This window comes from Zonotrichia albicollis, chromosome 4, assembly GCF_047830755.1.
Source record: "Zonotrichia albicollis isolate bZonAlb1 chromosome 4, bZonAlb1.hap1, whole genome shotgun sequence".
NCBI lineage: Eukaryota > Metazoa > Chordata > Aves > Passeriformes > Passerellidae > Zonotrichia > Zonotrichia albicollis.
The window spans coordinates 10,432,360-10,457,033 of record NC_133822.1 but is presented as its reverse complement, the minus strand read 5'-3'; the positions used below and the strand labels follow the sequence as shown (position 1 = coordinate 10,457,033).

At 36.9% G+C, this 24,674-nt stretch overlaps 1 protein-coding gene across 7 annotated transcripts in view; it reads right to left on the bottom strand.

Moving 5' to 3' along the window:
* The window catches only part of PCLO (piccolo presynaptic cytomatrix protein), a 323,497-nt gene that overhangs the window by 89,989 nt on the left and 208,834 nt on the right, over positions 1–24,674 (bottom strand). For all 7 annotated transcript variants that reach the window (XM_014268538.3, XM_026794798.2, XM_014268539.3 and 4 more), the window contains exon 10: positions 21,740–21,865. In XM_014268538.3, the coding sequence (XP_014124013.2) occupies positions 21,740–21,865 (126 nt within the window). The remainder of the gene's footprint in view (positions 1–21,739; positions 21,866–24,674) is intronic.

Here is a 24,674-nt window from a genome sequence, read left to right as displayed (position 1 = left end):
GTAATTATTCAGTGTTTAAAAAAAAAACCAAACAAGTGGTTTTTTTGCAGCATGTTTTTTGTCACATTATGTCATAGCACAAGCTTACTCCTACTGGGCAATTAACATATAAAGAAGTTATATGTTAATTGCCCATATAAAGTATAAATAAGAAACCCCCCCTGGGGTGACAGACAGGAACCTCAACCAATTACATTCCATCCTAAGCTGCTGACATCTCCCTGGTCAGGGAGCTGGGTGGTGTCAAAGATCAATGACCCATTCAGGCAAAGTCCCTTTTTAAAGAGGGGCTCAAGGAATGAGCTCTCTCTGTTGCCACATGAACATCAGGTGAGTGCTTGTCTCTGTCTCCAGACCACTCCTCTGCCTTCACAGTGCTCACTGAAGCTGTAGAGCAGAGTGTATTTACTTGTTTTCAGTAATGTCATATAGGAGATTATAATGACTTTGATAGAGAAATCACCTTCCTGTAAAATGCTCTAATTGACTTGAAAGTCTTAAACATTTCATTATTAGGCTATGCTCAAAAAAAGAAAACAAAAACAACAAAAAAACCCCTCCTCTTTTAAAAACAGTTTACTATGAATTCAGATTTTTTTTTTTTAATTATGTAATATGCGGTAGAATGAACAAGTCTGTTAATTCCAAGTCACTTTAAGATTCATCTAAAGATAGTTTACAACAAGGCTGCAGGAATTTCTCTTTGCTGTTTCTTTCATGAATGGTAAATAGTTACAACCATTATTTTCCTGGGATTTTAATGCCAGATGTGAATTTAAACTAGTATGTCCCTGCCTGCATTATACATCTATATTTGTGAATCCCAAATTCAGTGAGGTTTGTTTCAGTTTCTCTTTTTGAGGAATAATTTATTCTTCTTTACAAAAATGCAGTTCTGTTAGTCTTCTTTCAGTTACATCTGCGAATTGAGTGATATTTGGGTCTGAAATTTTCCTTTGGAGGGGAAAAAATCACATGCCATGAGATGCAAATGAACACTTCTTGTGGAAGTTACAGTGTATGTCTAAAGAATCACTCCGTCTTTAGCTAGTTTCTATTCTGCCTAAGAATTTAAATTATGACACCAAACATATAGAACAAAATATATATAAAACACTGTGCTGTTGTCGTCATGAGACCTCTCTCAAAAATTTTTCAGTGGGCTTGGGAGTCTGAGGTCACTTGGTTTGTCCTGCCTACGGAAGAGGTGACTGAGGGGAGCTCCAACCACGGTCTGCAGCTTCCTCAGAGGGGAAGTGGAGGGGCAGGTACTGATCTCTCTGGGGACTAGTGACAGGACTCCAGGGCATGGCATGAAGCTCTGGCAGGGGAGTTAGGCTGGAAAAGGAGCAGGCCTCTCATGGAAGTGGTCACAGCACCAAGATTGCCAGGGGCACTTGGACAAGGCTCTCAGGTACAAAGTATGATATTGTATTTATGGAGTGCCCCTATATTGGAGGGCATGATGAATCTGACTCCGTGTTCTCAGAAGGCTAATTTATTATTTTATGATACTATATTATATAAAATAATGCTATACTAAACTATACTAAAGAATACAGAAAGGATACTCAGAGAAAGCTAAAAAAAAAAATTAAGAATACTTGTGACTCCTTCCAGAGTCCTGACACAGCTTGGCAGTGGTTGGCCAATAAGTCAAAATAATTCACAGAAAACCAATGAAACAACCACCTGTTGGTAAACAATCTCCAAACACATTCCAAAGGAGCAAAACACAGGGGAAACAAATCAGATAATTACTGTTTTCCTTTTTCTTTGAGACTTCTCAGATTCCCAGGAGAAAAATCCTGGGTGAAGGGACTTTTCCAGAAAATGTGAATGCCACATTGTGATGCTTTGGACTTCCTTGTGCAGAGGCAGGCATTGGACTCAATGATCCTTCTGGGCCCCTTCCAGCTAAGGATAATCTGTGATTATATTCTGTGATTCTATGAATGAAATATGAGTGGGAATTTATGTATGTAGAACTCCCAGAAGAATCTTGCTGGAAGAAAAGAGTGATTCGTGGCACATAGGTTAGCATGCCATCAAGATCCTAACTCATTAAAATGCAGTTTCAAAGGACACTTTGCTCAGGTAAGGAAAAGTAGCTTAAAAAAGACAAGGCAGAGCCGTATTTAGCAAAGCATTGTCTAAATCAAAGTGCAGCCTGAAACTTTAAAAAAGACTGGCAGGAAGATCAAGAACAGGGTGAAGACTCTGAGATAATAAAAAAAGGACAAAGAGTAACCCAGCAACATTTTCCAGTGTTTCACAAGGGTGTGAGGTAGAGAAACAAAAGACTACTATCAGCTTCTGAAAGTGTGCAAAAGGCACATCTCTGAGACCATCATGTGGTTGTCAATTTATGATCCCAGAGGGTGAGAAACAGGCTCAGCAGTTGACATCCCTTGCTCTCTGGACATAGCAATTGCATATACACATCCTGGTGCTTGGGACAGAATGGCTATATTAGAAAAGGACAACAGGGAAAGAACTAATGCCAAAGAAAAGTTACTCCTAAATGAGGACCCCCAGCATTCTGAGTCTCTTGGGGCTTCCTGCAGAGGCTGTCCTCACACAGATCAGGGGGTCTCACCCTTGCTTGGTGAATTCCTGTCTGGTTTCCAGCCGTGTCACCACTAAGGGGCTACAGAGGCCAATTCAGAAAATAGAGGAATAATTAGGATAATTTAAATACTGAAAGCCTGCTAGGAATGAGCAAAGGCCATGGTTATGCATTGCATGCCAATGCTACTTAAGGTCATTTAGAAACAAGAACAGAAAATGTTTGTGACTCACAGTGAGCAAACACCACTGTTTAAGCAAAAAGTCAAGCCTTAATGAGAATAGCTGAAGACCTTAAAATGCCAGTCTGTCACATGGCATAGAGTGAGATCCTTACTTGATGTGTTTTAATAGCAGTCAGTCTGTCAATAATCATCCTCTGTACCCTGAGAGTAATTTTACAGTTCTGACATTATGTGATTATTCAAATATAAAGTAGAATTTACACACTATTATCTCATTTGTGAGACTCATGCAACCTGAAAGTTGAGGAAAGTGAATACAAATTTTGGCCAGTGCTCTGCAGTTCGCATCTCCTGTATGTATCTCTTTTTCATATAATGCATATAATTCTCCTTTTAAAAAAAGGTTTTTGGAAATTACACTCTTTATAATAAAAGATAAAGTAATTCCATGATATTACCTCTGAATCAACTTGTTTGTGTTCTAAATCAAGCTGAGCTAAATTTTTCCATCATTGCAATGACTTCATTTAAATGATCATGTTTTATGTTTCTCTTGTAGTATCTAAATGTATGCTTGTACAAATTCCTGACACATACGTGTCCATAGCTGTAGAAAGTATGCAGAAGAAAATTGTTTGATTATTGGTTGGTTTCAATGGACCACAAGTGAAACCACAAGTGATAAAAGATATATTTTTTTTATTATTATTCTAATTCTGAAGAGATTTAGAATAATAAATAAAAGACCATGGAAAGCAGGATGCAGGGAACAACTGTCATGCACACATGCTTACAGCTGCTTTGGTTTTGCCATCTTTTGGGATTAGGGTCAATGTATCAATTTTTGGCTGTAAAAAGGTACGTGTCTTGCCTCAGTAGCTGTCTAGGAATTTTGAGTAGTTAATGAATGAAGAGAAGCAGGTTCCTCTTAGGACGGCTCATCTCAGCTGACACCTTTTTGGAATGAGATGAATCACATCCCTTCTTCCCCTTATGGTTAGAAAAAGAGCCCATAATACAAGGTGAGGTAAGATATTTACTTTCCAGACACCTAAAAATATGTGTATTGATTCCTTCCTTTGTCATTTAAAGTGATAAATCTGTCCTAGAGAATGAAAAAGACTTTTTTTCCTCAGTTTAGCAAACTGACAGCTGTACCTTATCAATGAGAAGGAGGAACTGAAAGACCAAGTGCATCAGAAATCTTACTAACAATAGAGTTGGAGGAGGTAGTACTTGTGAAGTATTAAGGATTGGGTATTAACTCTCCAACTTTTGTATCCCTATAGCTCATTCATAAAGGAATTTGGTGATAAATGTTATGCTTATTCAACCCTAAGAAGTAGAGGTTCCATATGTGCTAGAAAAATGAGAGACACTAATAATTACCTGTTAGAACTGTCATTTTAACAGGAAGTTGAAAAACTGCAGGATTTCAGTTCTCAATAATTACTTGTTCTTCAGAGTTTAGTGATAAATGTGGGCACAAAGCTCATTTTTAGGAACATCTGATTAACAACATTAATGGTAGTCCTGCATAATTTCGGTGCTGCATTCACAGCAAAAATGTTCCCTCATGGTGCTGAGGCTGCTCAGCTCAGCCAAGATTGATCAGAGATCCCAAAGTAGCCTTTCCTCAAAGCTCAAGCCATGTCTTGCACAATCTGAGTTAGGAACTAAGAATCAAAAAAAAAATTGATTTGGTTAAATGTGGTTTGTGAGTAGCTTTTATGAGTAGAATCAGAGAGATCTAATCAATCTAGGTATGAAACTTGTGCATGGTCATATTTAAGAGTGCAGTTCAAGTGGCTGTACTGGTTTTGATGGGATAGAGTGATTTCTTCCCACCTCACTGTAGAGGAGTGAGAGAAAGGCTGCACAGGGTGTAGCTGCCTACCAGGGTAAAACCACACTTACAGAACTGCAAAAGGAATTAGAGAAAGGAAAGTGAGCCCCTGCAATGACTGTCATACATCTCAGTGAGAATAGTCCATGATACGCTACTAAAATTGTCTTCAAAATAATAATATAAAAATATTTAAATTTAATTTCAAATTAAATAATTTAGAATAATTTATATTCTTCTCAATACCTTAGAATGTAATTCTGTTGGTGTTTACACATCTTTAACATACTTGTTACTGTCAGCTGAATTTTTTATTAATATCTCTATACAAATTTGATCTGCAATATTTGATCAAAGAAGTAGCATTATTCTAACAAATAGGTTCATTGTAATAAGTGTAGGATACATGCATGACAAAAGAGCATTGCAAATAAATGATGCAGGATTACACCCATAGTTTTGCCATTCTCTGTAAGGTTCTTTAAAAGAAATTTGAATGCACAATTACTGAAGCTATTCTTCTGTACATGCAAGATTGGACGGTGATTATCTGGCAGCTATATACCTAATCAGCTTCTATGAATACTCACACGCATACTGATTAGCAGCAGCTGCTATTTCTTCTCATTATCTACACTAAAACAAATGATCTCTTACAGTCAGTCTCTGTGTATTTATGTTTTTCTTATGATAACAATTAATGCACTGAGTTCACCGTGTAAGCACCCGAAAGACAAGCAAAACAAACTTATGATACCACATTCCTTGACTGATAGCTAGAGTTGTAGAAATTAAATTTGTGTCGCTCCAGGATAAGCAGTTTCCAGCCTGTTGCCCCAAGCATGACAGCAAACACAGGAATGCCCTGCAAGGCCCTGCTTGCAGCTGATGACCACCCAAAGGAGGTCAGGGCTGGTAGCTCAGGGCTCACTTTCAAACCTCCTGAAGGCACACAGGAGCTTTTCTGCTGAAGCAACAACATAAAAACTGCTAAGGAATAAAACTGCCTATGTGGTTTATGGTTTTGAGATGGGTCAAAAAGATGAGAGTTGGGTTTGATGTGGAACTGGGTGATGGAAAGGTAGGAAAGGTGCTGGAAAGATGTGTCTGTCCCCAGCCTGAGTGCTCTGTGACAATGGTGTGGTGCAGGTACTCAACCTACTGCTCCTGTTTCTGCACAGCAACCAGAAACTGCTGCCCAAACAGGCAACGCCTTGTCCTGTAACAACAATTGCAATAAATCTGTCTGCTTTGATGCTTTCATAGCCTCCACTTAGCAATTACACTCCAGCCCTAAGACAAACTGTCCCTATTTCTTCAAACTTGTTTTAATGACATATCAAAACCACCTTTAAACACTGAACCGTTACCAAATTCCCAGCATGGCATCCTCACATTAACTTTACTGGGTACTGCAGCAGCTTATTCTCCTTCAAATACATGCCCAAGTGAGATATTGAGCATTATTTTTTAAACTGCCAAACATAAATGTGAAACTGGCATTTCATCTGTAGACTCAAGCTCAAATATATATCATGGGTCAACAAGGACAAAGGAGTTTGATCACTTCACTGCTTAATCTTTTGACTTCTTTCATTTCACCAAAACTATCAAACATGTCTGAGTCTTTTTCGCAGGCGTCAAATATTAAAATTATTAGTGTCAAACAGTGTACAAGATTAAAACAGCCATCTCTGTTTTTTTCATGTAAAACCAATAAATATTCTTTCCCAGGCAAAAGGAGAAAAAATAGCTGCTGTAATTTACAGAACAAAACTTACATATTTTCTTTATTTTCCAGAAAATTTAAGTAAAAGGAGCCTCCACTCAAAGCTGAGCAATTGCATATATGAAATATTGGGAATCAGTAATGCAACAATAGGTAAAAATAAGGCAAAAATAAATGCAAGAAGTAAAAAAAATGTCAACTGAAACTGCAAATCCCCCAAACACACTGAATACAATAAAGAGTGAGTCACAAATGATATTGTAGCCTTTAGAGATGAAAGTCTTAGAGCAATTTTTCTTTGGTGAAAAGTATCCAAGGAATTGCTAAATTGCCTATGAAGTCATCCCATTTCAAAGGCATTTCTTTATCTTCACCACAACTAATATTTACTTTCTCCTAAAGTAACAAAACAGATTATTTGATTTTTTTTAATAGATGAAAATAAATACTGTATTGAATTATTGAATGATAATATCACAGAATGCTTTCTGTTGGAAGAGACCATTAAGATAACATAGTTCCCAACCCTCTGCCATGGGCAGGGACACCTTCCACTAGGCCAAGTTGCTCAAAGCCCCATCCAAACTGACCTTGATATATATAGAATATATTTTAAAGAAAATAATAAAAGTCCAATCCCTTTTCGCCTGTTCATTCCAGTGAATGGAAGCAACAGAAATACAGTTTCTAATCTTTTTCCTTCTTTGTACTTTGCTTGGAGGCCTTTGGGAACACCCCTAATTCTACTGTATCTCCCTTCACAGGAAAATGAGAATAACCAAACCCATAATCTGTCCGGAAAATCTGCAAATGTAAACTGCAGATGGAAAATTGGTTTCATTAAGAGATGCATCTCTTCAAAGCATGTAGTTTTACAAATTGAAGTTCATCAAACTGACTTTACTTGTACCACTGAATTCAGTGACAGCTGAGCACAAAGCATGATGTTAAAATTGCAGATCTAATGCTAATGCTCATGTTCCAGCTAGGCATGATGCTACTGGGAAAGCAGGCTCAAACAAGGAAGAGGAGATATTGCATCTTGAAACATATATAAACATCTATTCAGACATCACAGATAACTATGTTGAATTTATCGTATCTTGTGGCTCATCTGATACAAGAGATATACTCTTATGTTTTCTTAACCTGTTTTGCTTCCTGAAGAACATGGCATGCAAACAGGTTATCCCTAACAGCTTTTTCAGGAATAACAATTGTTTTCAGTATTACTCATTATGGCAGTCATTGTAATAGTCCATAGTCTAACTAATTTTTGCTAATATACTCTGCAAGTGTACAAGTGATATAAACCCCTTGGGCTAAATATCTTGTTGACATAGTCAGGATTTCTACTGAAACAGATAGCAATGTCCATGCATCTGTAGCAGTAAACTTGCTTAAGGATGGTGTAGAATAATTTATGCGACCGACAGAATAGCTAGTTTAATTTCACCCATAAACAGATCAGAACACTTAGGTGCAGTAATTTAGTTTTATATGTTGCTATATTGCTGCAATTGAGGAAGCTGTGAGATGACCCCAGTTCATAAATTTAAAGCCAGCAAATACAGAAACCTTTGTATTACCCATGGGGCTTATTAAGTCTTCACCTATAAAAAAATATATATGTCATCTGAAGATATGTGATTAAGGATGCTGAATGAGAAATTCTTCATGTGAAGCATTAACAAATATAGGGAGATCCTTTTTTAGATGCCTTGCAAAAGAATTTCTGCAAAACACATCCAGAATTTGGGAGCTGGGGGCTGTCCATTAGGTGGCACCAAATTTTTCCATATCTATGAAAAGTGTAGGCAGCAGAGAAGTGTTTATCTGCTGTAGCTGTCAGGTGCTCTCCTAGCTAGTCTCCATTCAGAGACAGAACCTCTGTGGCAGCACTGCAGCCCATCCATGTGCACCACTGAAGGGTATTCATCCAGATAGAGCAGTGTGTGCCTCATGCTCATCCTCAGTAAAGCTGTTTTATCATATCTGCCAGTCTGCCTGCATCACATTCAACAAGGATCACTGTCGTGCTTGAAGGTATTTTCAGCTCCTTCTTTGGCTCTTCACTCCTTCCAAAACAGTGGGAAGTGTTTTTCTTGTCTCATGTTCTCTACAGCTATTGAATCAGAAGAAAGCCCCTGTTTTGTAACTAATCAGTCAGCTCCTACTGTGTGAATTGCAGAGGTATTACTATCACTGAGATAGGCTGATACTTCTAAGAATACTACAGTGGTCTGTGAATAAGATGATGAAAGATTTATCTTTTCTTTCTTTAGTACTATCTAAGATTAAAACTGTTCCTACCTCCCCATTAGCAGCAGTCATGAAAGTACTTTCCTAGAATTTTGATTCATTTTATCCTCTCTTACACACACTCAGGAACTCTCAGTTCTTTCTATTCAGTGACTTCAGACCCATCTGAAAAGTATAATCAGTTAATGTAATACATAACTTTGCTTTAGTTAGACATAAGTCAATGCTTATTTCTACTTAGCAGTTCCAAAGCTGCCTGTATGAGCAGCAAATGTATGAATTATATGGTTATATGGATTGATTCCACTTCACCCACACTATGACAGAACTCATTTAGCAAGTGTAGAGCTCACACCATGATGAGCGTTGCCTGGAATGACTCATTTCCTTTTACTGTCATCTTAAAGGTTAATTTCATGGGGTGCTGTTCAGCACATTATCTAGTAATTAGGAAATAATGAAACCCTCTGTTCATTGGGGTGACTGGTCAGCATCTGCCAATGACCCTGTCATTGCACATGGGCAGGTGAATGGCACTCATCTTGCCCATGAAAATAGATTCTGTTGTTGAACATATATCATGAATAGAAATTATGAACATGGGAGTTGGTTTTTCACCACACTGCTTTCCTCTGGTTTTGCCTTTCATTTCCTCTAAACAGATCATGCTAATGCCCTTTTTCTCTCCTTCCTACTCTTTTTTACCTTTTGCCTGCCCATAAAGTTCAGCCTAACCTTCCAACACAGGCCTGTCCCATATTTATTGTGCATTTTGCAATGCAGTCTGACTGCACATGACCAGTATCAAGTTCACAGGCCTGGGTTGAAGCAACTTGGGTGCTGCTGTGCAATACAGGATCTGTTAGCTGTCTTCTGGCTCTGATGAGAAGTGCTCAGAAAGAGGAATTGCCTCTGAAAGTTGAACCCTCATAGAACAGAGCTTGTGGGTAGTACCAAAACTAATACTGCTTTTCTGGGTATCTGTAAAGGCTGTTCCAGACAATCCAGACATTCTGATGTGAGCTGTTTTGGAATGGAAAGTTAGCACATGGGCATGCAAAAAGATTGCAAATATTTTCCCTGTGTCTTTAATTTGAGTTTCTTTTAGTAGATGTGTATCACTGTGTCTCTACTCTGTCCTTACTGATCTCTTAGCAATAAATTGATGAAAAGGAAAGAAAAACAAATCAAGCCAACAGAAAATCCTTTACTCTTCTGAAGACTAAAGAACCACTCTAGGAGAAGCACTACTACAGGATGATTGTTCTTTATCATCAAATTCCCTGTATCATCTTGAAGGCCTTATGGACTTTTTAAGATTTAATACTTCTTGGTTATTGACATGCCCTTTTGGTTTGGCAGCAATGAACCTCCAGGGATAGGTCCCTAACAGTCAAAATTCATGGGTATATGCACAATATTACATAGGTAACTGGATCTTAAGTGTAATTCTTGGCATTCAGAAGTAGACATAGAGCTGTAGCCTCATTATTCAGTATTTCTACAAACTTTCACTAAAATTGCAAATAACTTTTTTCTTTACTTCCATACTATCAAAAGGCAGACACTTTTGTCCCACCTTTTCCATGTGAAGTCTTACTATTACTCAAAAATCCAATTTAAGATCTGAATTAAAGTATAGAGTTCTGCTACACATTTTATTTTTGACTGACAGTGCCGACTTCTAAAGAGAAGAACATTTAACATGTTATAAACATAGGAATAATGTACTTACTAGACATAAAATGTTTGTGATATAGCAGTACACTAATGAACAATCCCTTTTGTTAATGTAATACACCAAAAAAAAGGAATCAGCTGGAATGAGGATCACAGTGCTATGACTAAAGCATTTCGTGGTTCCATTGGAAATAATTCTTAAGAAAGCTCCTGTTTTCATAACTATATGGGTTGGGGAATAACAGAAACATGTGCAATAATATCAGGGGAAAATGTACGTGAGATCAAGAAAAAGTAACTGTGTTGCACTTCTGCATAATATTATGACAAAAAAGTACAGTTCCCAGAAAGTACCTGAATTACCACACTAAATATTAACTTAGGCTTTATAATTTGGAAGATGGACTAGTTGGAAATCAGGAAGCAAGATCCAAGTAAAAACAAAATGGTCCCAACCACTTGTTTTTAATGAAATTCAGTGGTAAGCACCATTTCAGACACAGCTCTCCTTAGAAGCAGAAGTATCTGAGCAGCTCAGCATTATCTGTGTTGGGGAAGGCCCAGAACCGAGATTTCATGTTCCCTTGGCAGGTATTGCACCACTGCATTTCCACACAAAAGCAGTCAGGATCAGCTGCACCATATATATGATGACTTGGAAATATTGTACATGTTTCAAATGCAGTGTGAACCACTTCACAGATGCTGTGTCCCTCCAGAGACTTCAGCAGAGCTCAGACCCTGGAGAACAGAACTGCTACCTGCCCATGTCTGCCAGACACTGAGGTTGGCTGTCTGAAATATCTTTGCCTTCAATTGTTTTGCATTTTATATTCTAATTTGATTTTGTGAAGGAAAATGTCAGTACATGCTGACCTAAAAATGCTCATTCCACCACATATCATTCATGAAATCTGAGCTCCAATATGCAGAGGAAATAGCTATACTATAAATTATTGTCATCTTACTGACTTGAATGAAACTGTTTGCAAATCCTTGCATTTTCTAATCAATTAGATCCCCCCCAACCACCCCAATAATGACTAATTCAGTTTTTCCAGAAGTGATAATATTTAAGTACCTAAAAAAATGTTTGAAAAGTTGCCCAGAACATATTAATGCACGTATAAGGTAACTTCATAAGTTCTCAAATAAGTCATCTTTTTTAAAATTAAATTATTAACAACTCTTCATAATGATTCTTATGGTCTTGGAAGAATTTGCACACACCTGCCTAGTAAGTACTTTGAAATAACAAATGACTAAAGAAATTCTGCTTTCTGCAGTGCCTAGTTCACAGGCAGAAAAATGAGCTCTCTGTAATCTTGTTTGCTGCTGAGAACTGTGGTTTACAAACAACACATAGCTCTTGAGAATCACTGACAGGGGCTGTGTGCTACCCTGAATTTCAGAAGAACAAACCCTGAGTGGGGACAATTCACCCTGGGCCCTGAATCTTTGCTATGTTTTACGTCAATATAACATTCCATAGAGTGACCAGGCTGGCCTAATATTCCTGGAGATCCAGATTTCAGGAATGGGATTGAAGGTTAAAATTGCTACATGTAAATACAAAATGTTCTAATACACTTTTTAGAATCCAGTGGCAGGAATAATTCTCCATAAGGACCTAGCTTTATTTAACCTGTACTTCAAGATGACCCTCACTTTGATTTCACTAGATTTTTTTTTTTTACTACAATCACATCAAAATGCTAGTCTGCAAGTTTGAGCCCACAGCAAACTGCACAATAGGAAATGGAATTAGAATATTTTTAGCTTCCCAGTTCACTGGGAAGTCACTATCAAACAACGCAGTTCAGTGGTTATGCAAAAGGCTTTTTCACACTGTAGTAAGATGTTTTTCTGGAATGCCCAAGTATGTGAACCCAATAGACCTTGTCCCTTATAAACATCAGATAAAAATGTCCTGATTTTGTTTTATGAGATGGGGCTCAGCATGTCTAAGGTAAGCCTATAGAGTCTGAATTTTTGGTTATTAGTGAGAGACTTCATCTAAAAGACATACCTAAGCTCCCTGCATAGTGAATGGAAATGGGAGGGTGTGTTCGATGACTTTCACTGGTAAGAAAGATTGGCCTCAGTTTAGGCACTGAAGAATTTTGCCTGCTTTCTTTGTAAATCTGCTGCACAGAAGCTGGTCCTTGAAAGAAGAAGACAAGAACCAGAGCAATACAGGCACATATCTTTGATGCTCCAGGCTGAAATTCAAGTCCCTATCATCAGTCTCAGCAAGCAGCTAGGCAAAGGGGCAGGCACGGTGGTTTTATGTCTCTGCTTGTGATATTTGCTATCAGGTATAACATGATCTAGAAAATATCTGTTTTAACAACCCCAGACAGACTGCCTGTGTTTGACTAAAGATGCAGCTTTATCCCTGAATATCTTGGATGCAGTAACTAAACCCATCTTCTCTCCAGCATTGCCCAAACCAGCAAAGCCACACACCTCTTGCCAGCTCTGCCAGTATGTATTGGGAGTCCTGACACATGAAATACACTTGCATCTTCTGAGGAAAACACATCCACTTGATTTTAATACAGTATCTTAAAAATAGTGAAAGAAGGAATTAACTCTTCTGTGGAGACAAATGAGCCTTAAAAGTACTCACAGTGTCAGAATACAGCAGAAGCAGAATAAGCATTCAAGAGTAAGACAGAAAGACTGGGACTACCTGGATGGGTGGTATCTGTCAATGTCAAAGGAAGAACCACAAAGCAGCTGTGATGTGTGTGATCCCAGAGGACAGCAGAAAGTTGCATGGTGCCAGCAGGAGCCAAGAAAGCTTTGTGGGCAGCCTGATGACAACACTGCCTTGCTGTGCTCAGAGAAACAGGGCTTAAGGCACATTCTCTGGAAGCATGGAATGGTTCTTTCCCAGAAGTGGATATTCTTTCTAACAGGAACTGCTCATCAAGGTCCTGAAAAATAACTGCTGGCAAAAGCTGTGCATCTGAAAATTACTAACTGCATAGCTCCACATGAGTACTTTATAATAGCTAGTAGTAGTTCCTAATACAATCTTGGTGGAGTGTTATTGAAAGCTAGTTATGACAGCAATGACATTTACCAGTGATCTTCCACAATTTATATTTAAAACATTTGATGAGTGTTTTTCTCATGACCTTTGTGATGGTTCTTCACTTCATTAGCTCTGGAATATTTAGTGACTGTATTTGCCTCTTGCCTCTGATTGAAGCATCCCAGTTATTTTTCTTGTTTCCATAAATCAGACTTATCTATTTAGACTTAAAAAAACCCCTAACCATAGGAGTGTTTTGATAAAATTATTTCTTTGTTATTAGGAATCCAAGTGCCTTGTGCAATTTGTATAATATGCCTTTTCTAGCAAAATTGGTTTTCATCAATAATTAATTGTTCAAGTTATTTTCAGAGTTGTTGATCATAAAGAAGGTATAAACTATAGTAGTTTATATGGTACATAGCAAGACTAAATGCAGGAGTGAAAAAACTGGTAGCTGGCATTATGCAAGGGGCCGTATTGTTACTGGTCATAATAGGTTTCCATTCAATGCTTCTTTTCCATAGCTTTACAGAATTTATAGGTACACCTTAAGTTTTGCCTTCTGCTTTAGATTAAATAAATAAAAAATCCTAAAAGCTCAGTCCTTGCAGCTGCTCAACTATTTCCTAGATGCTAATTACTCTCTAACAGTTCTTAAGTGATGATTTTTGTTGCAGAAAAATCAAGGATACAGAAATTACATTCTGAGCATAAACATTGCAATCTCATATTACTTGTTTTATCTCATTGAAACTAATATTTTAAGTGTATAAGAAGTTTTCTAATCAAGTATCCTTGTAAACCCCCAGTTATATCATTCTGACAACATAAGATTAAAATTCCTTAAACTATATGTTCTATATTTTCTAAAGCCAGGGAAAGTGCTATTTTCCAAGTGTGTTTCAACTACCACAAAAGAGATTTAGTAAATAAAGCTGTGCACAGTGTTAGAGTAACCAGCTCTCAATACATTTCCAAGTCAATTGTTTATACTGCAACTATTTCTACTTTCACTTCTTTCTGTAAGTGCCATGCAAGTACTGAAACAATTCTCATTCCGTCTGATAATTATCATCTCTTTCTCTTATCTTAGCAAGAGGCCAAACAAAACTCTCAGAGCAGCTCAACTTCTGCCATATTAAGAATGGAAGTGAGACCACTGTCAATGGGACAGCACAGGGAACAGCCAAACCAGCATGATGAAGATTTCTGCCTTTCTTTTTTTTTCATTCTAGCAGATATTAGGGTAATTCCAACATGTTAAGCGATACACTTTGGCAGGGTGTCCTTTCTAGTAACTTAATTTTCTTAAAAAAATTAATTTAAAAATATTTAAAGGCACTTTTTAATATATTGAATGTCCATTGCCATGCTTAACAAGAATAATCCTATACCTCTGATTGTTACCTATAAAAAAGAAGTACAAGGCAGAACAAAATACATGGATGAGAGGAGCACAGCTACGTAAATTATGATTTACAGCTGAGGGAGGTTATTTTGTTTCTCTTTTTTAGATTAAGTCCTTTCTAAAGAGGTTTATGGCAAAGTTTACAACCAAACAATGGCACTGCCTGTCATTGGATTGGATAGGTTGGATATTAGGAAAAAGGTTTTTACTGAAAGAGTGATAAAGTACTGGAATGGCCTGCCCAGGGAGGTGGAGTCACCATTCCTGGATGTGTTTAAAAAAGACTGGGTGTGGCACTCAGTGCCATGGTTTAGTGGCGGCATTGGGTCTGGGTTGGACTCTGCGATCCTGAAGATCTCTTCTAACCTAGTCATTCTGTGATTTTGATAAAGCCAGTTTCTGCTGGGACAGAGAAACCTGAGCCTGTAGCCCAGGGAAAACGTTGAGAGCAAGCTCTCTTTTCTTCTGACCCAGAATAAGCACAGACAGCAAAATAGATCACGAAGACTAACACTTTAGAGAACAGGGTAAAATTAATACTTTTTTTCTCAATGGAGTAATAAATTAAAGCAGCCAAACTGCAAAATGGAAGTAGAGGATGGAAATATTATCAGTGTTCATTTAAGACTTTATCCAGTTTTTTGAGAATTTTTCCTTCCCTTCTTGTGCTCCTTTTAATTTTGTTTCATCATTTTCCAGCTTCATTGTGCTATCTACTTTTTGCCAGAAATGTAATTATCAGAGGGACTCAAGAAGGGATGCTGGCTCTTCACTATCTTTGCTTCATGGGGACTGTAAAATCTCTTTTCATTGCGATGCTGCAATCAATGTTTCCAATTTTAGCTGTCTAAACAGCAAGCAGTGCTCACTACACTATTTTAAAACTCAGGAAGACCTATTGCACTTCCCACAAATAGATGACCAGCCAGTGACCAATAAAAGATCAGCCAGAGTTACACTTGTGCTCATCTATAACTCAGGGATAAGAGGGAAGTGTGACAAGGGTAGAGAGAAGGATAGTGACTTACTGCTTCTGTTCTGGTTTTCCAGCTATTTAGATACCCATGACCATTCCAGTCACGCTGCATTTTCCAAGCAGCATGCAAAGCACGTCTGTGATACGACAAGAGACAGCTTTGATAAGATGGACAGCCATTACACCTGGAGTGCCTTTGCAAAAGACCTTCTGAAACAGTCTGGCCTTGCTTTTCAGCACTTGATGCTATCCAAAGTAGCCAAAAAAAGTATCAAAGAACTTGTTAGCAGAAAATCTATTAACATTTTCTTTATAATCTTTTCATGGACTGGTCAGTAATCCCATTGCATCCCCCTGTCCTTCTGAGAGGACTTGAAAGAAATCATGTGTTTCCAATGCCAGTAAACAACAAGCTTTAAGATGACAAGGACTTAAAAACTTGAAAAGCTATGATTGAAAATTTATGATCTGAAAACACATGAAAGGATACATTCCCAGGGCATGGCTGACGTGAAACAGGTTCTGGAAGCTATCTAGTTGTCACTTTTAAATGGAGGAGTGAGAAAGCTACCTGTATTCCAAGATGTCTTTGCCCAGAATTCAGGAAAATCTTTAAACAATACTTCTAATATTCCAAAAGCCTCTACCCAATATTGATTATGGCCAGATTCATCTTACTTATACTAGACAACCAAAGTACAGGTAATCATCTCCCCCACAATGGCCATCTCCTCTCTAGTTTATTCATTAGCCTTATTTACATTCTCCTCAGAGGAAGAACTATAGACAGTATAAATACTCTTTTTCTCCACTTAATGCAGACTACTTTATGCATGAGGGATTGCTTAAACACCATGAACATATTGTCTGTCTTTCAGTTTCCATGTGCAGCCTTCCCCAGATTCAAAACTTCTACCAAAGGCTCTCATATTAGTCTCTCATATTTCACTCTCATTTCTGGGTGGTCAGCTGATTGATATTTTGTAGTAGATTTTCACCTAACAGTGGAGCTGCTCTCTTTATCATCATATATAAGTCTTTGTATCTTTATAATAATTTTCCTTTTGATTTACTGCCTGTTTTGGAAATAATGAAGAGCTGTGCTAACCATACTTGGACACATATAGAAAAGAGTCCCACTGAACCCTGACTTTTTCTTCTCTGCCTTTGAAGACTCTCTCAGTATACATCTTTCCATTATGAAGCCTGATGCTTGAAGTGAACTAGGTCACAAGCCAAGCTCCATGGGTGGGAGCTGCAGGGCACTCTGGTTAAGGCAGGGTTCTCACAGGGCTTCCTGGGTCTGCCTTCTTCTTCCATGAACTGAAGGTGGGGAGCTAGACTGCTCTCTGATGGAGGTTATCCAAATAGCTCTTTTCTCCTTTCCCCTATCATATTTTGCTTTGGATGGAAATCACTTCCCACTGGTCTAGATGTGGCCCTCTTTTGCCAGGAAGAGCATGTTGTATGGCACACCCTGTTCGTCTCACATGTCAGTTTGCTGTGGAAAGTTGCTTGGTGACAAGCAGTGAACATGTTCTCTCTACTGGCTCCAGATCTGTGAGAAAGTATTTTTATTGACACTGTGGCCATGGTCTGTGGATCCAAGAGGTCATAAACTGTGCCATCCCATGAAAGCCCAAAGGAAGGCTCTAAGTCTTAATCTGAGGAATGATTCTAGTGTTATTTGACCCCATATTAAGGCATTAGAGAGAGTGAGCTCTGTATCAAAAGTCTTCTTACAGAAGAAAATTGTGACAATTGAATATTTAAGAATATGTACAACTTTATGCATGAGGGGAAAAGAAACATGAATAAATATGGATAAGAGGAAATATGGAGACCTCAATTTAATTTCCTGAAGGCATCTTAAAGTTCTGAGTTTGCAGTTTTCCAGAGATGAAAGAGATCTCTGGCATTCCCAAAGACCCACTCATTTAGAATGCTTTCCTGAGGGGAACCAGCCATGTGGCCTGGGAAACTTTCAGCACAATTAAAGGCAGTAAACAAATTTAGAAAAGCTGACCATCTCTTTCTTAGCAGGTTAATCAAATTCTAAAAGGTGCTGAGCACATTTAGGAACTTATCCTCAATATTTAGACTTTGTTGCTGAGGACATTGGATGTCCTTTTACCTACTCTTGAAGGCAGGTGGCTCTGACAGGACCCTTACAGTGTTTTCATGAGCAATGTTTCCTGCATCCTGAGAAAAGCAATTATTAATTTAGATAAAAATAAGTGCAAAAGGATTGGACTGAAGGGAGGGCACCATTAACTAAGGTCACATCTAAGATGGAACTCTCCAACAGCAGTGCAGTTTCTCTCCTCTGACATACTTAACAGCTTTAGCAGGTCTCATTATCTTTCAGTATCTTATGTCTATCAGGTAGTTTTTCTTCCAGGAAGTTCTATTTCAGTATTTTTAATGACAAGATTTTTTTGTCTTCATATATATTATTTTCCTGTTTTTTAAGCTTGAGAAGATATTTTTTAAATGATCCATACATATTAAAAATAGACATGTACACATAAGGGCTCAGGACAGGTTAACAGAAATCTGACTAATGCGGCTGAGTGAGGTGTAAGCCAAGGCAGTAAGATCACCACAAATCAAGTTCACCATAAGTTTTTTACAGAGCTGGTTTACCAGAATTTCTAGAAGACTGGAAAGTCAGGGAATGTCTTCATCTCAGTGAGCATCAGATGACCTAACCATTGCGACACAGCTTGTCTGGCTTGAAAACTTGGAATAAAGACACCCGTTATCAGTTCCCAGTTCTCTACTCAGCCTATTGAAATGGTCCAATCAGAAAACTGGAATGCCGAGGGCATCCAGAAAACTTGTAGGAGTAGGAAACACACATAAACATTTCATTTCTGCTCCTTACTCCATGTTCTTCTGTTTCTGAAAAATGCTGGCTGAAATGCCGCTCACACAGTGGATTCACCAGGTGGAAAGGAACTGAACTGTTCCTGTCAGCACGAGGGGGAGCACAGGCACATCTATCAAACTGACACAGCCCTTGCACTTGATGAGCTCCGTGGAATGAGCCTTCCACCCCCAGTTTTTGTTACGCCAATGAGTGATGAATCAGAGATATTTTTGACATTTGAAAGCAATTCAAGGTGAGAGAACCGGGAAGAGTGGTATTTGCCAGTCAGAACCATAAATAAATTTTTCAGCACTAAGACTCCTCCAAAGCTTTTTAAATAGGCAAAAATTTTTTGTTATTCCCTAAGGATAGGAATGCTATCTCTGTGTCATTTATTTATATGCAGTCATACAGAGTGCAGGTAGGAGTTTGTCTTCCTGCATAACCACAATAAATCCAACCTTGTTTCTTCAGCCTTGTTCCTTATGCTATTGGTAGGATTTTCAGAATTAATCTGGTGTTTTTAGAATTAGAGGAATTAATTAAGTTGATGGGATTTTTCAGAGTGATTCATGTTCTTAGAAAGGCTAATGAGTCAAGATACTAACTTGTAGTGACATTAGTAGATGTTTACTTGATGACTGTTTATACTCTATCTTGCAGTCACACAGCATTTAATCAGGAAAAGTGACTCATGATTACTGAAAAAAAAAAAAAAGTAATGCATTTACAGATAATGACATGCAAAGTTTTCTTTATTTTTTCTCTCTGTGGTGTGAGAGACAGCAAATAACTTGAAAAGGAAAAGAAGGCCAGCTTCTATTTTCAGAGATGTTGGTAAATCCAACAGTCTGGCTGGATTTACCCAGATCAATATGAGAATGATTGAAGACTTCACTGGATTTTAGCTCTTCTGAGGGGTAGAGGTTAAATGGGCACCAGCCATATTTCCACTAAGCCAAGCACAACCCACAGTGAAGTAGAAAAAATTCTTTGTTGATCCCTGATAGCCATCTAAAATAACATAAAAAGTAAACTAGATGTAAAGGCAAGACCCAAAGGTGAATGACAGTGAGAGGAAATGTTTGTCTTGTATGTCATAGTCAAAGTGCATTTTGCAGGATGAATTTTTTTTTTCTGAGAGAACATTTAACACATCAATACTGAAACATATTCTGAGACATTGTGTAGACAAATTCTACAGATGAAATATAGGGATTTTGATGGAGTTGATTTATGCCAACATATCCAAGTCTAGGATACTTTTATAAAGGTTGGTTTAGAAACATGATTGAACATATGATGGGAGAATGAAACAAAGGAGTAAATATTTTACTGTCACATTCATCTTCCTATAAAATAAGAATAAACCTTCAAAATTCATTATATGAACAGATTAAAAAGTAAATTTCTGTGTCAGATTTTTCCTGTAGTTATTGTAAATCCAAGATGTTCTTGATCACTGCTGAAATGAACCAAATGTGGTGAATAAAGAACTGTTTTAAACTTCAATTTCCAGAAAATTTCCTGGCAAAAAAAACCAAAATATTACAGATAATTCCAATATCTAACTGCTCATTCTCTTTCTTGAAATGTCCAGTCCTGGGTAAATGTTGAATAACCACATTTTTCCTCTTTACTTGCTTGGTACTGAAACAAAGCATGTGTGATCTAGCACAGTTATGAAAAACCTACTTATTTGTAGAAAGGGAGCCAAAACAAATATTTGCTTCAAAACACACAAAATTAAGGTCAATTTTTTCATCATTCATGCACAAAAAATAACACTATTCTATAATTTCATGAGTGAGATACTACCCATTGAAAATTAATATCAGAATCAATTGTATAGGCCAAAAATAAATATATTTCTTTTTAATTTTCTTTTTAATTTCATTGCACATTGGGGTTTGTGTCCCTTTGGGTTTTTTTTTTTTTTTTTTTTGTTGTGTATTAACATTTTGGCAAAGAAAGCACCAAGGATGTAAAAAGCTGCAGGGTGAATGCAGGTGACACTGTTTTGTAATACCCACAGAATAATTAAACTGCTCCTTATAAATGCATTCTTTAATCAATTTACTCAGTTTTTCTGCCTGCAAAGTACTTTTGATTAAATCATGACCTTTTTTTGCTTGTTTACCATTCAGAAAACTTTTGTGAATTTAATTCTGCCTGGAATAACTATTCTTCCTACTTTTCTTCTTTTGTTATTTTTCCCTGAGTTCATGCTTTTTTTTTAAGAAAAAGAAAAAACATAAAAGAGTTTAATGAGTTGTACACAAATGTACTCTTTTGTTGTCTATGGACAGACTGACACTTCATGTGTATACAGATTTGTAAAAGGGAACTAGAAAATAGCTATAAAAAGAGAAAGTTATAAAAAGAAGGTGGTATTCATGTAATCAAAGAAATAAATTGTTAGATTGATCACATTGCAATAATCCTAGAAAATGTATTGATAATGAATACTCACTCCACAGCTTTGGTAGCCTAAAAAATGATGTGGAGTTGAATGCAGTTTTCTAAAAGACAATTAAAGGAGGAAGACACTTTCAATTCTTGAAACAGAGGTCTAAATTAGATGAAATAACTGCTTTTCTGGGGATACCTCTTTTTCTCTGTTGCCTGTTGGGGCAGGTTGGATGGTTACCTTCAATTGGACAACTAACATTAGGAATGAATTACAGGGGACTAAAAAAATAAGTTTGTGCATGTAACTGGGAGACAACTGGATCTGTTTTACCTGTGCAACTATGAAATATAATTTCAAATAGAAATTAAGTAATATAAGTAATGTAAGAAATAAAACTAAGAAACAAAAGTAATTTCAAACAAGGATACTTAGATGATCAAGATTAAAGGGTAAAGATCTTCAAAACCCATGTCCATGATGCAGGCTGCTGACATGTGCCCATGCAGACATCATGTTGACACATATTACTGAAGACACGCCCTAATAATGCTCATTGTGCAAACTCTCTTTGGCCATAGAAGCCATAAAATCACTTTCCATCAGGACTTTTCTGCTTTAAGCATCATGGAGGTGTAGCTCTCATTCCTTGCACAAGATTGCATCCATTGTGCAAGAGAAAATGTGTGTTATAAATAATCATGACAAACTCCCAACAGTCCCATGGCTTCATATTTTAATAATTCATTTATCTTACCTTCTATAAGCTTCCCTGTCTGCTCTGCATTGCCCCCAGGCAAGATCTTGGCAATGTAAGCTCCAATTTCCCCACTGCTTCCTGGAATTTCTTTCCCACCTACAACTCGGATTCCCAGTCCATTGCCTGTGATCAAAAGAAAGAGAAAACTTTGAACAGAAATGAAGCAATGAATAATTCACTGGAAGGAAAGGAAGAGAACAAGTCATCAGAGGTTACTGAAGATGTCCCAGATAACTTCTGTCTGTAGTTGGAAGATCAGGGTAAACTGCAGTCACATCTGATGTTCTTCTAAAGACTTAAATTTGGGAAGATCTTCTTGAGCAGCTACTGCATGACTGACATAACACAAGCAACTGAGTTATTGAAAATTACATTGAAGCTTGTCCTATCTTCTTCTGACAATCTATTTGCAATATTAATAAATTGAATTAAATTGCTAGAAATACAAAAGAAGTGTGGATTCAAAGGATAGCTTTATCATATGCCTACAGCATGCATGCAATTTAGCTGAGAAATTTTAATATCTGAGCTTTTAGAATCACATAATTATGGAGACATTGACAGAGATCCTTGAGCTTGCTTTTTCAAGCAGAAACACATGAACATTTACATGAACCTATATTTGGCAAATACTATTACTTTTCTTTAATATTTGCTTTAAATTGACATCTTTCACATCAAAGGATGTGCAAATTAATGGTGGAAAAAGCAGACAAGAATTCTGTGTAAAGCATCAATAAATCACATTTTCTTCCTTTTAAAAAGAGTAGAGATAAACACATTTTCATCACTCATTGTTTCAGCTGGGGAGAAGCAGATCACTAGCCTCTGTACAAAATAATGAGGGTGAAAACAAAAGCTCAAAATATAAAAAAATAAAATAATCTTATGCATTGCAAATTTTTCATGTTATTTTTCTCTTTAAAAAAACCCCAAAACTTCCTATTTAAACTATTAGTTAAACTATTTTTTTTCTTTGAAGAAAGTTCCATATGAGATGATTTACACTTAGGTCTGAGAATTAAAAGGCAGATTTACCCACCTTTATTGTAATGGCTAAAAATAATATTTTTCAATTGATTAATTTCATAAGCCAAACCTGCTGAGTGATTAGACTAACCAGCTGTAGAAAGGTCACCACACCACCAAAGCAAAGCTTTGTCTTTTTAGATTAAGGCTTCTCCTTTTCATAATGCCATTAGTGTTTCATAAGTCAGCCCTGAGTTTCTTTCAGTAAAAGGATTACCACATTGCATTTCTGACAGAAGAAAAGTGTCCACTGGTTTTTCTATCCCAGTTTAGCTAAATCTATATACTTTTTGACTCAGCTTTCCTCATAATTAGATATTTTCCAATTTTTTTCTTTTAGGAGAGTGATTTTTCCATTTAATTGGAACAAACGGTGTTAATATTATAAGTTAATTACCTTATTTCAGTGCAAATTGGAAATTTTGCACTGGTAGGTAAAGTATATTTTTCCTAACTTGACAGGGATAGAAAAGCCACCATTCTAAGGATGATGCCCTTTAAAAAATTAGACAATACAATTTTTAAAAACTAAGTACCTCATTGCATAAAGTGAATGCATACAACTGAAAAAACATTTAAACATAAGTCCATCCTGAGAACTTAGAAATTCGTGCAGGCTGCACAGACGACTTCTGATCAAGCAGTATGAAAAGAGTCATTAATATGTTTAAACTGGGAACTATTGAGTTCAGCAAAGCCAATAAACAACTATTCTTTGTGCATAACACACACAAGCAAGGACACAGTATCTTAACTCACACAGTCGACACAGGGAATTTTAATTATATTTTTCATCACAGAGGGCAGGAACTCCTCAGAGTCAGGATTTTATCATGATGCACAGTATCGGCATTTCTACTTCTCATAGGTTATTTGTGACAGAATGGCAGAGAAGTAGTTTGTCATATAAATGAGTGTACACTTGATTTCAGAGGCATTCACATGGATACCTATGCTAGGGAACTGCAAATCTTGACTGATACATTTGCTTAGTTTTTCGAGTGTTTTGTCCATATTACTGCTAATAAAAGAAAGTACTTTTCATGCTATTGTATGATGATTTTTTTTTTTTATTCTAGACACTTTGAAAGTGCTTGTATTTTATGTTTGCAGGTTTTATAGTCAAATGTATGACTGACCTTATGGATAAAGTAGAGATATGCTTGTTAAGGGACAATCACTGGTGAGTGTGAGATTGTGTGTGTTGCAAAAACACTACTAGAAAATTATTTAAATTACAAATTAAATTATGGTTAATTACAAAGCCTTCATTCCTGGTAGTTAAAATGAATGAGCTCTAAGTGCTCTGTTCTGGTTGACAATAAAATATTGCTTGGATCTTGGTGTATTTTTTCATGTAAAGTTGGGTTTTCAGGCCTATTAATATTTTATCTATTGAAAATATTGAGCTTACTATTTCTGTTTGAAATTACATTGCCCAGTTTATAACTTTGACTGCAGACAGTTTTAAAATACCCATCAGACACATTCAATTATGCTTTCTTAGATATCTTTTCCCTTGTTTTTTGTTGTTGCTTTTATTTTTAATTTTGAGTCTTAATTTCCATCTCTCAGGCTATTTTGATATAACCATACATTAATGTTTCTTATTCAGATTTCCTGATTAATAAATTTCCTTTTTCTTTAGAAGACACGAGACCAGTAAACCATCAAAAAGCAAATCACTGTGATTTGAATAAGAGAAGGCACCTTTCTGAATTATGAGTATTGATTTCCATGAAAATATATTCAGGAGAACATCTCTTCAAAGGGAATTTTGCACCTAGAAATCCAATCCTTTTTAGGATGCTTCAAAGTGAGAAGACTGGTAATTAATTAAAACAGTTTTTACTGATCTCCCAAGGCTGTGATCCTACTCTCCCATCGAATCTTAACTAAAGCT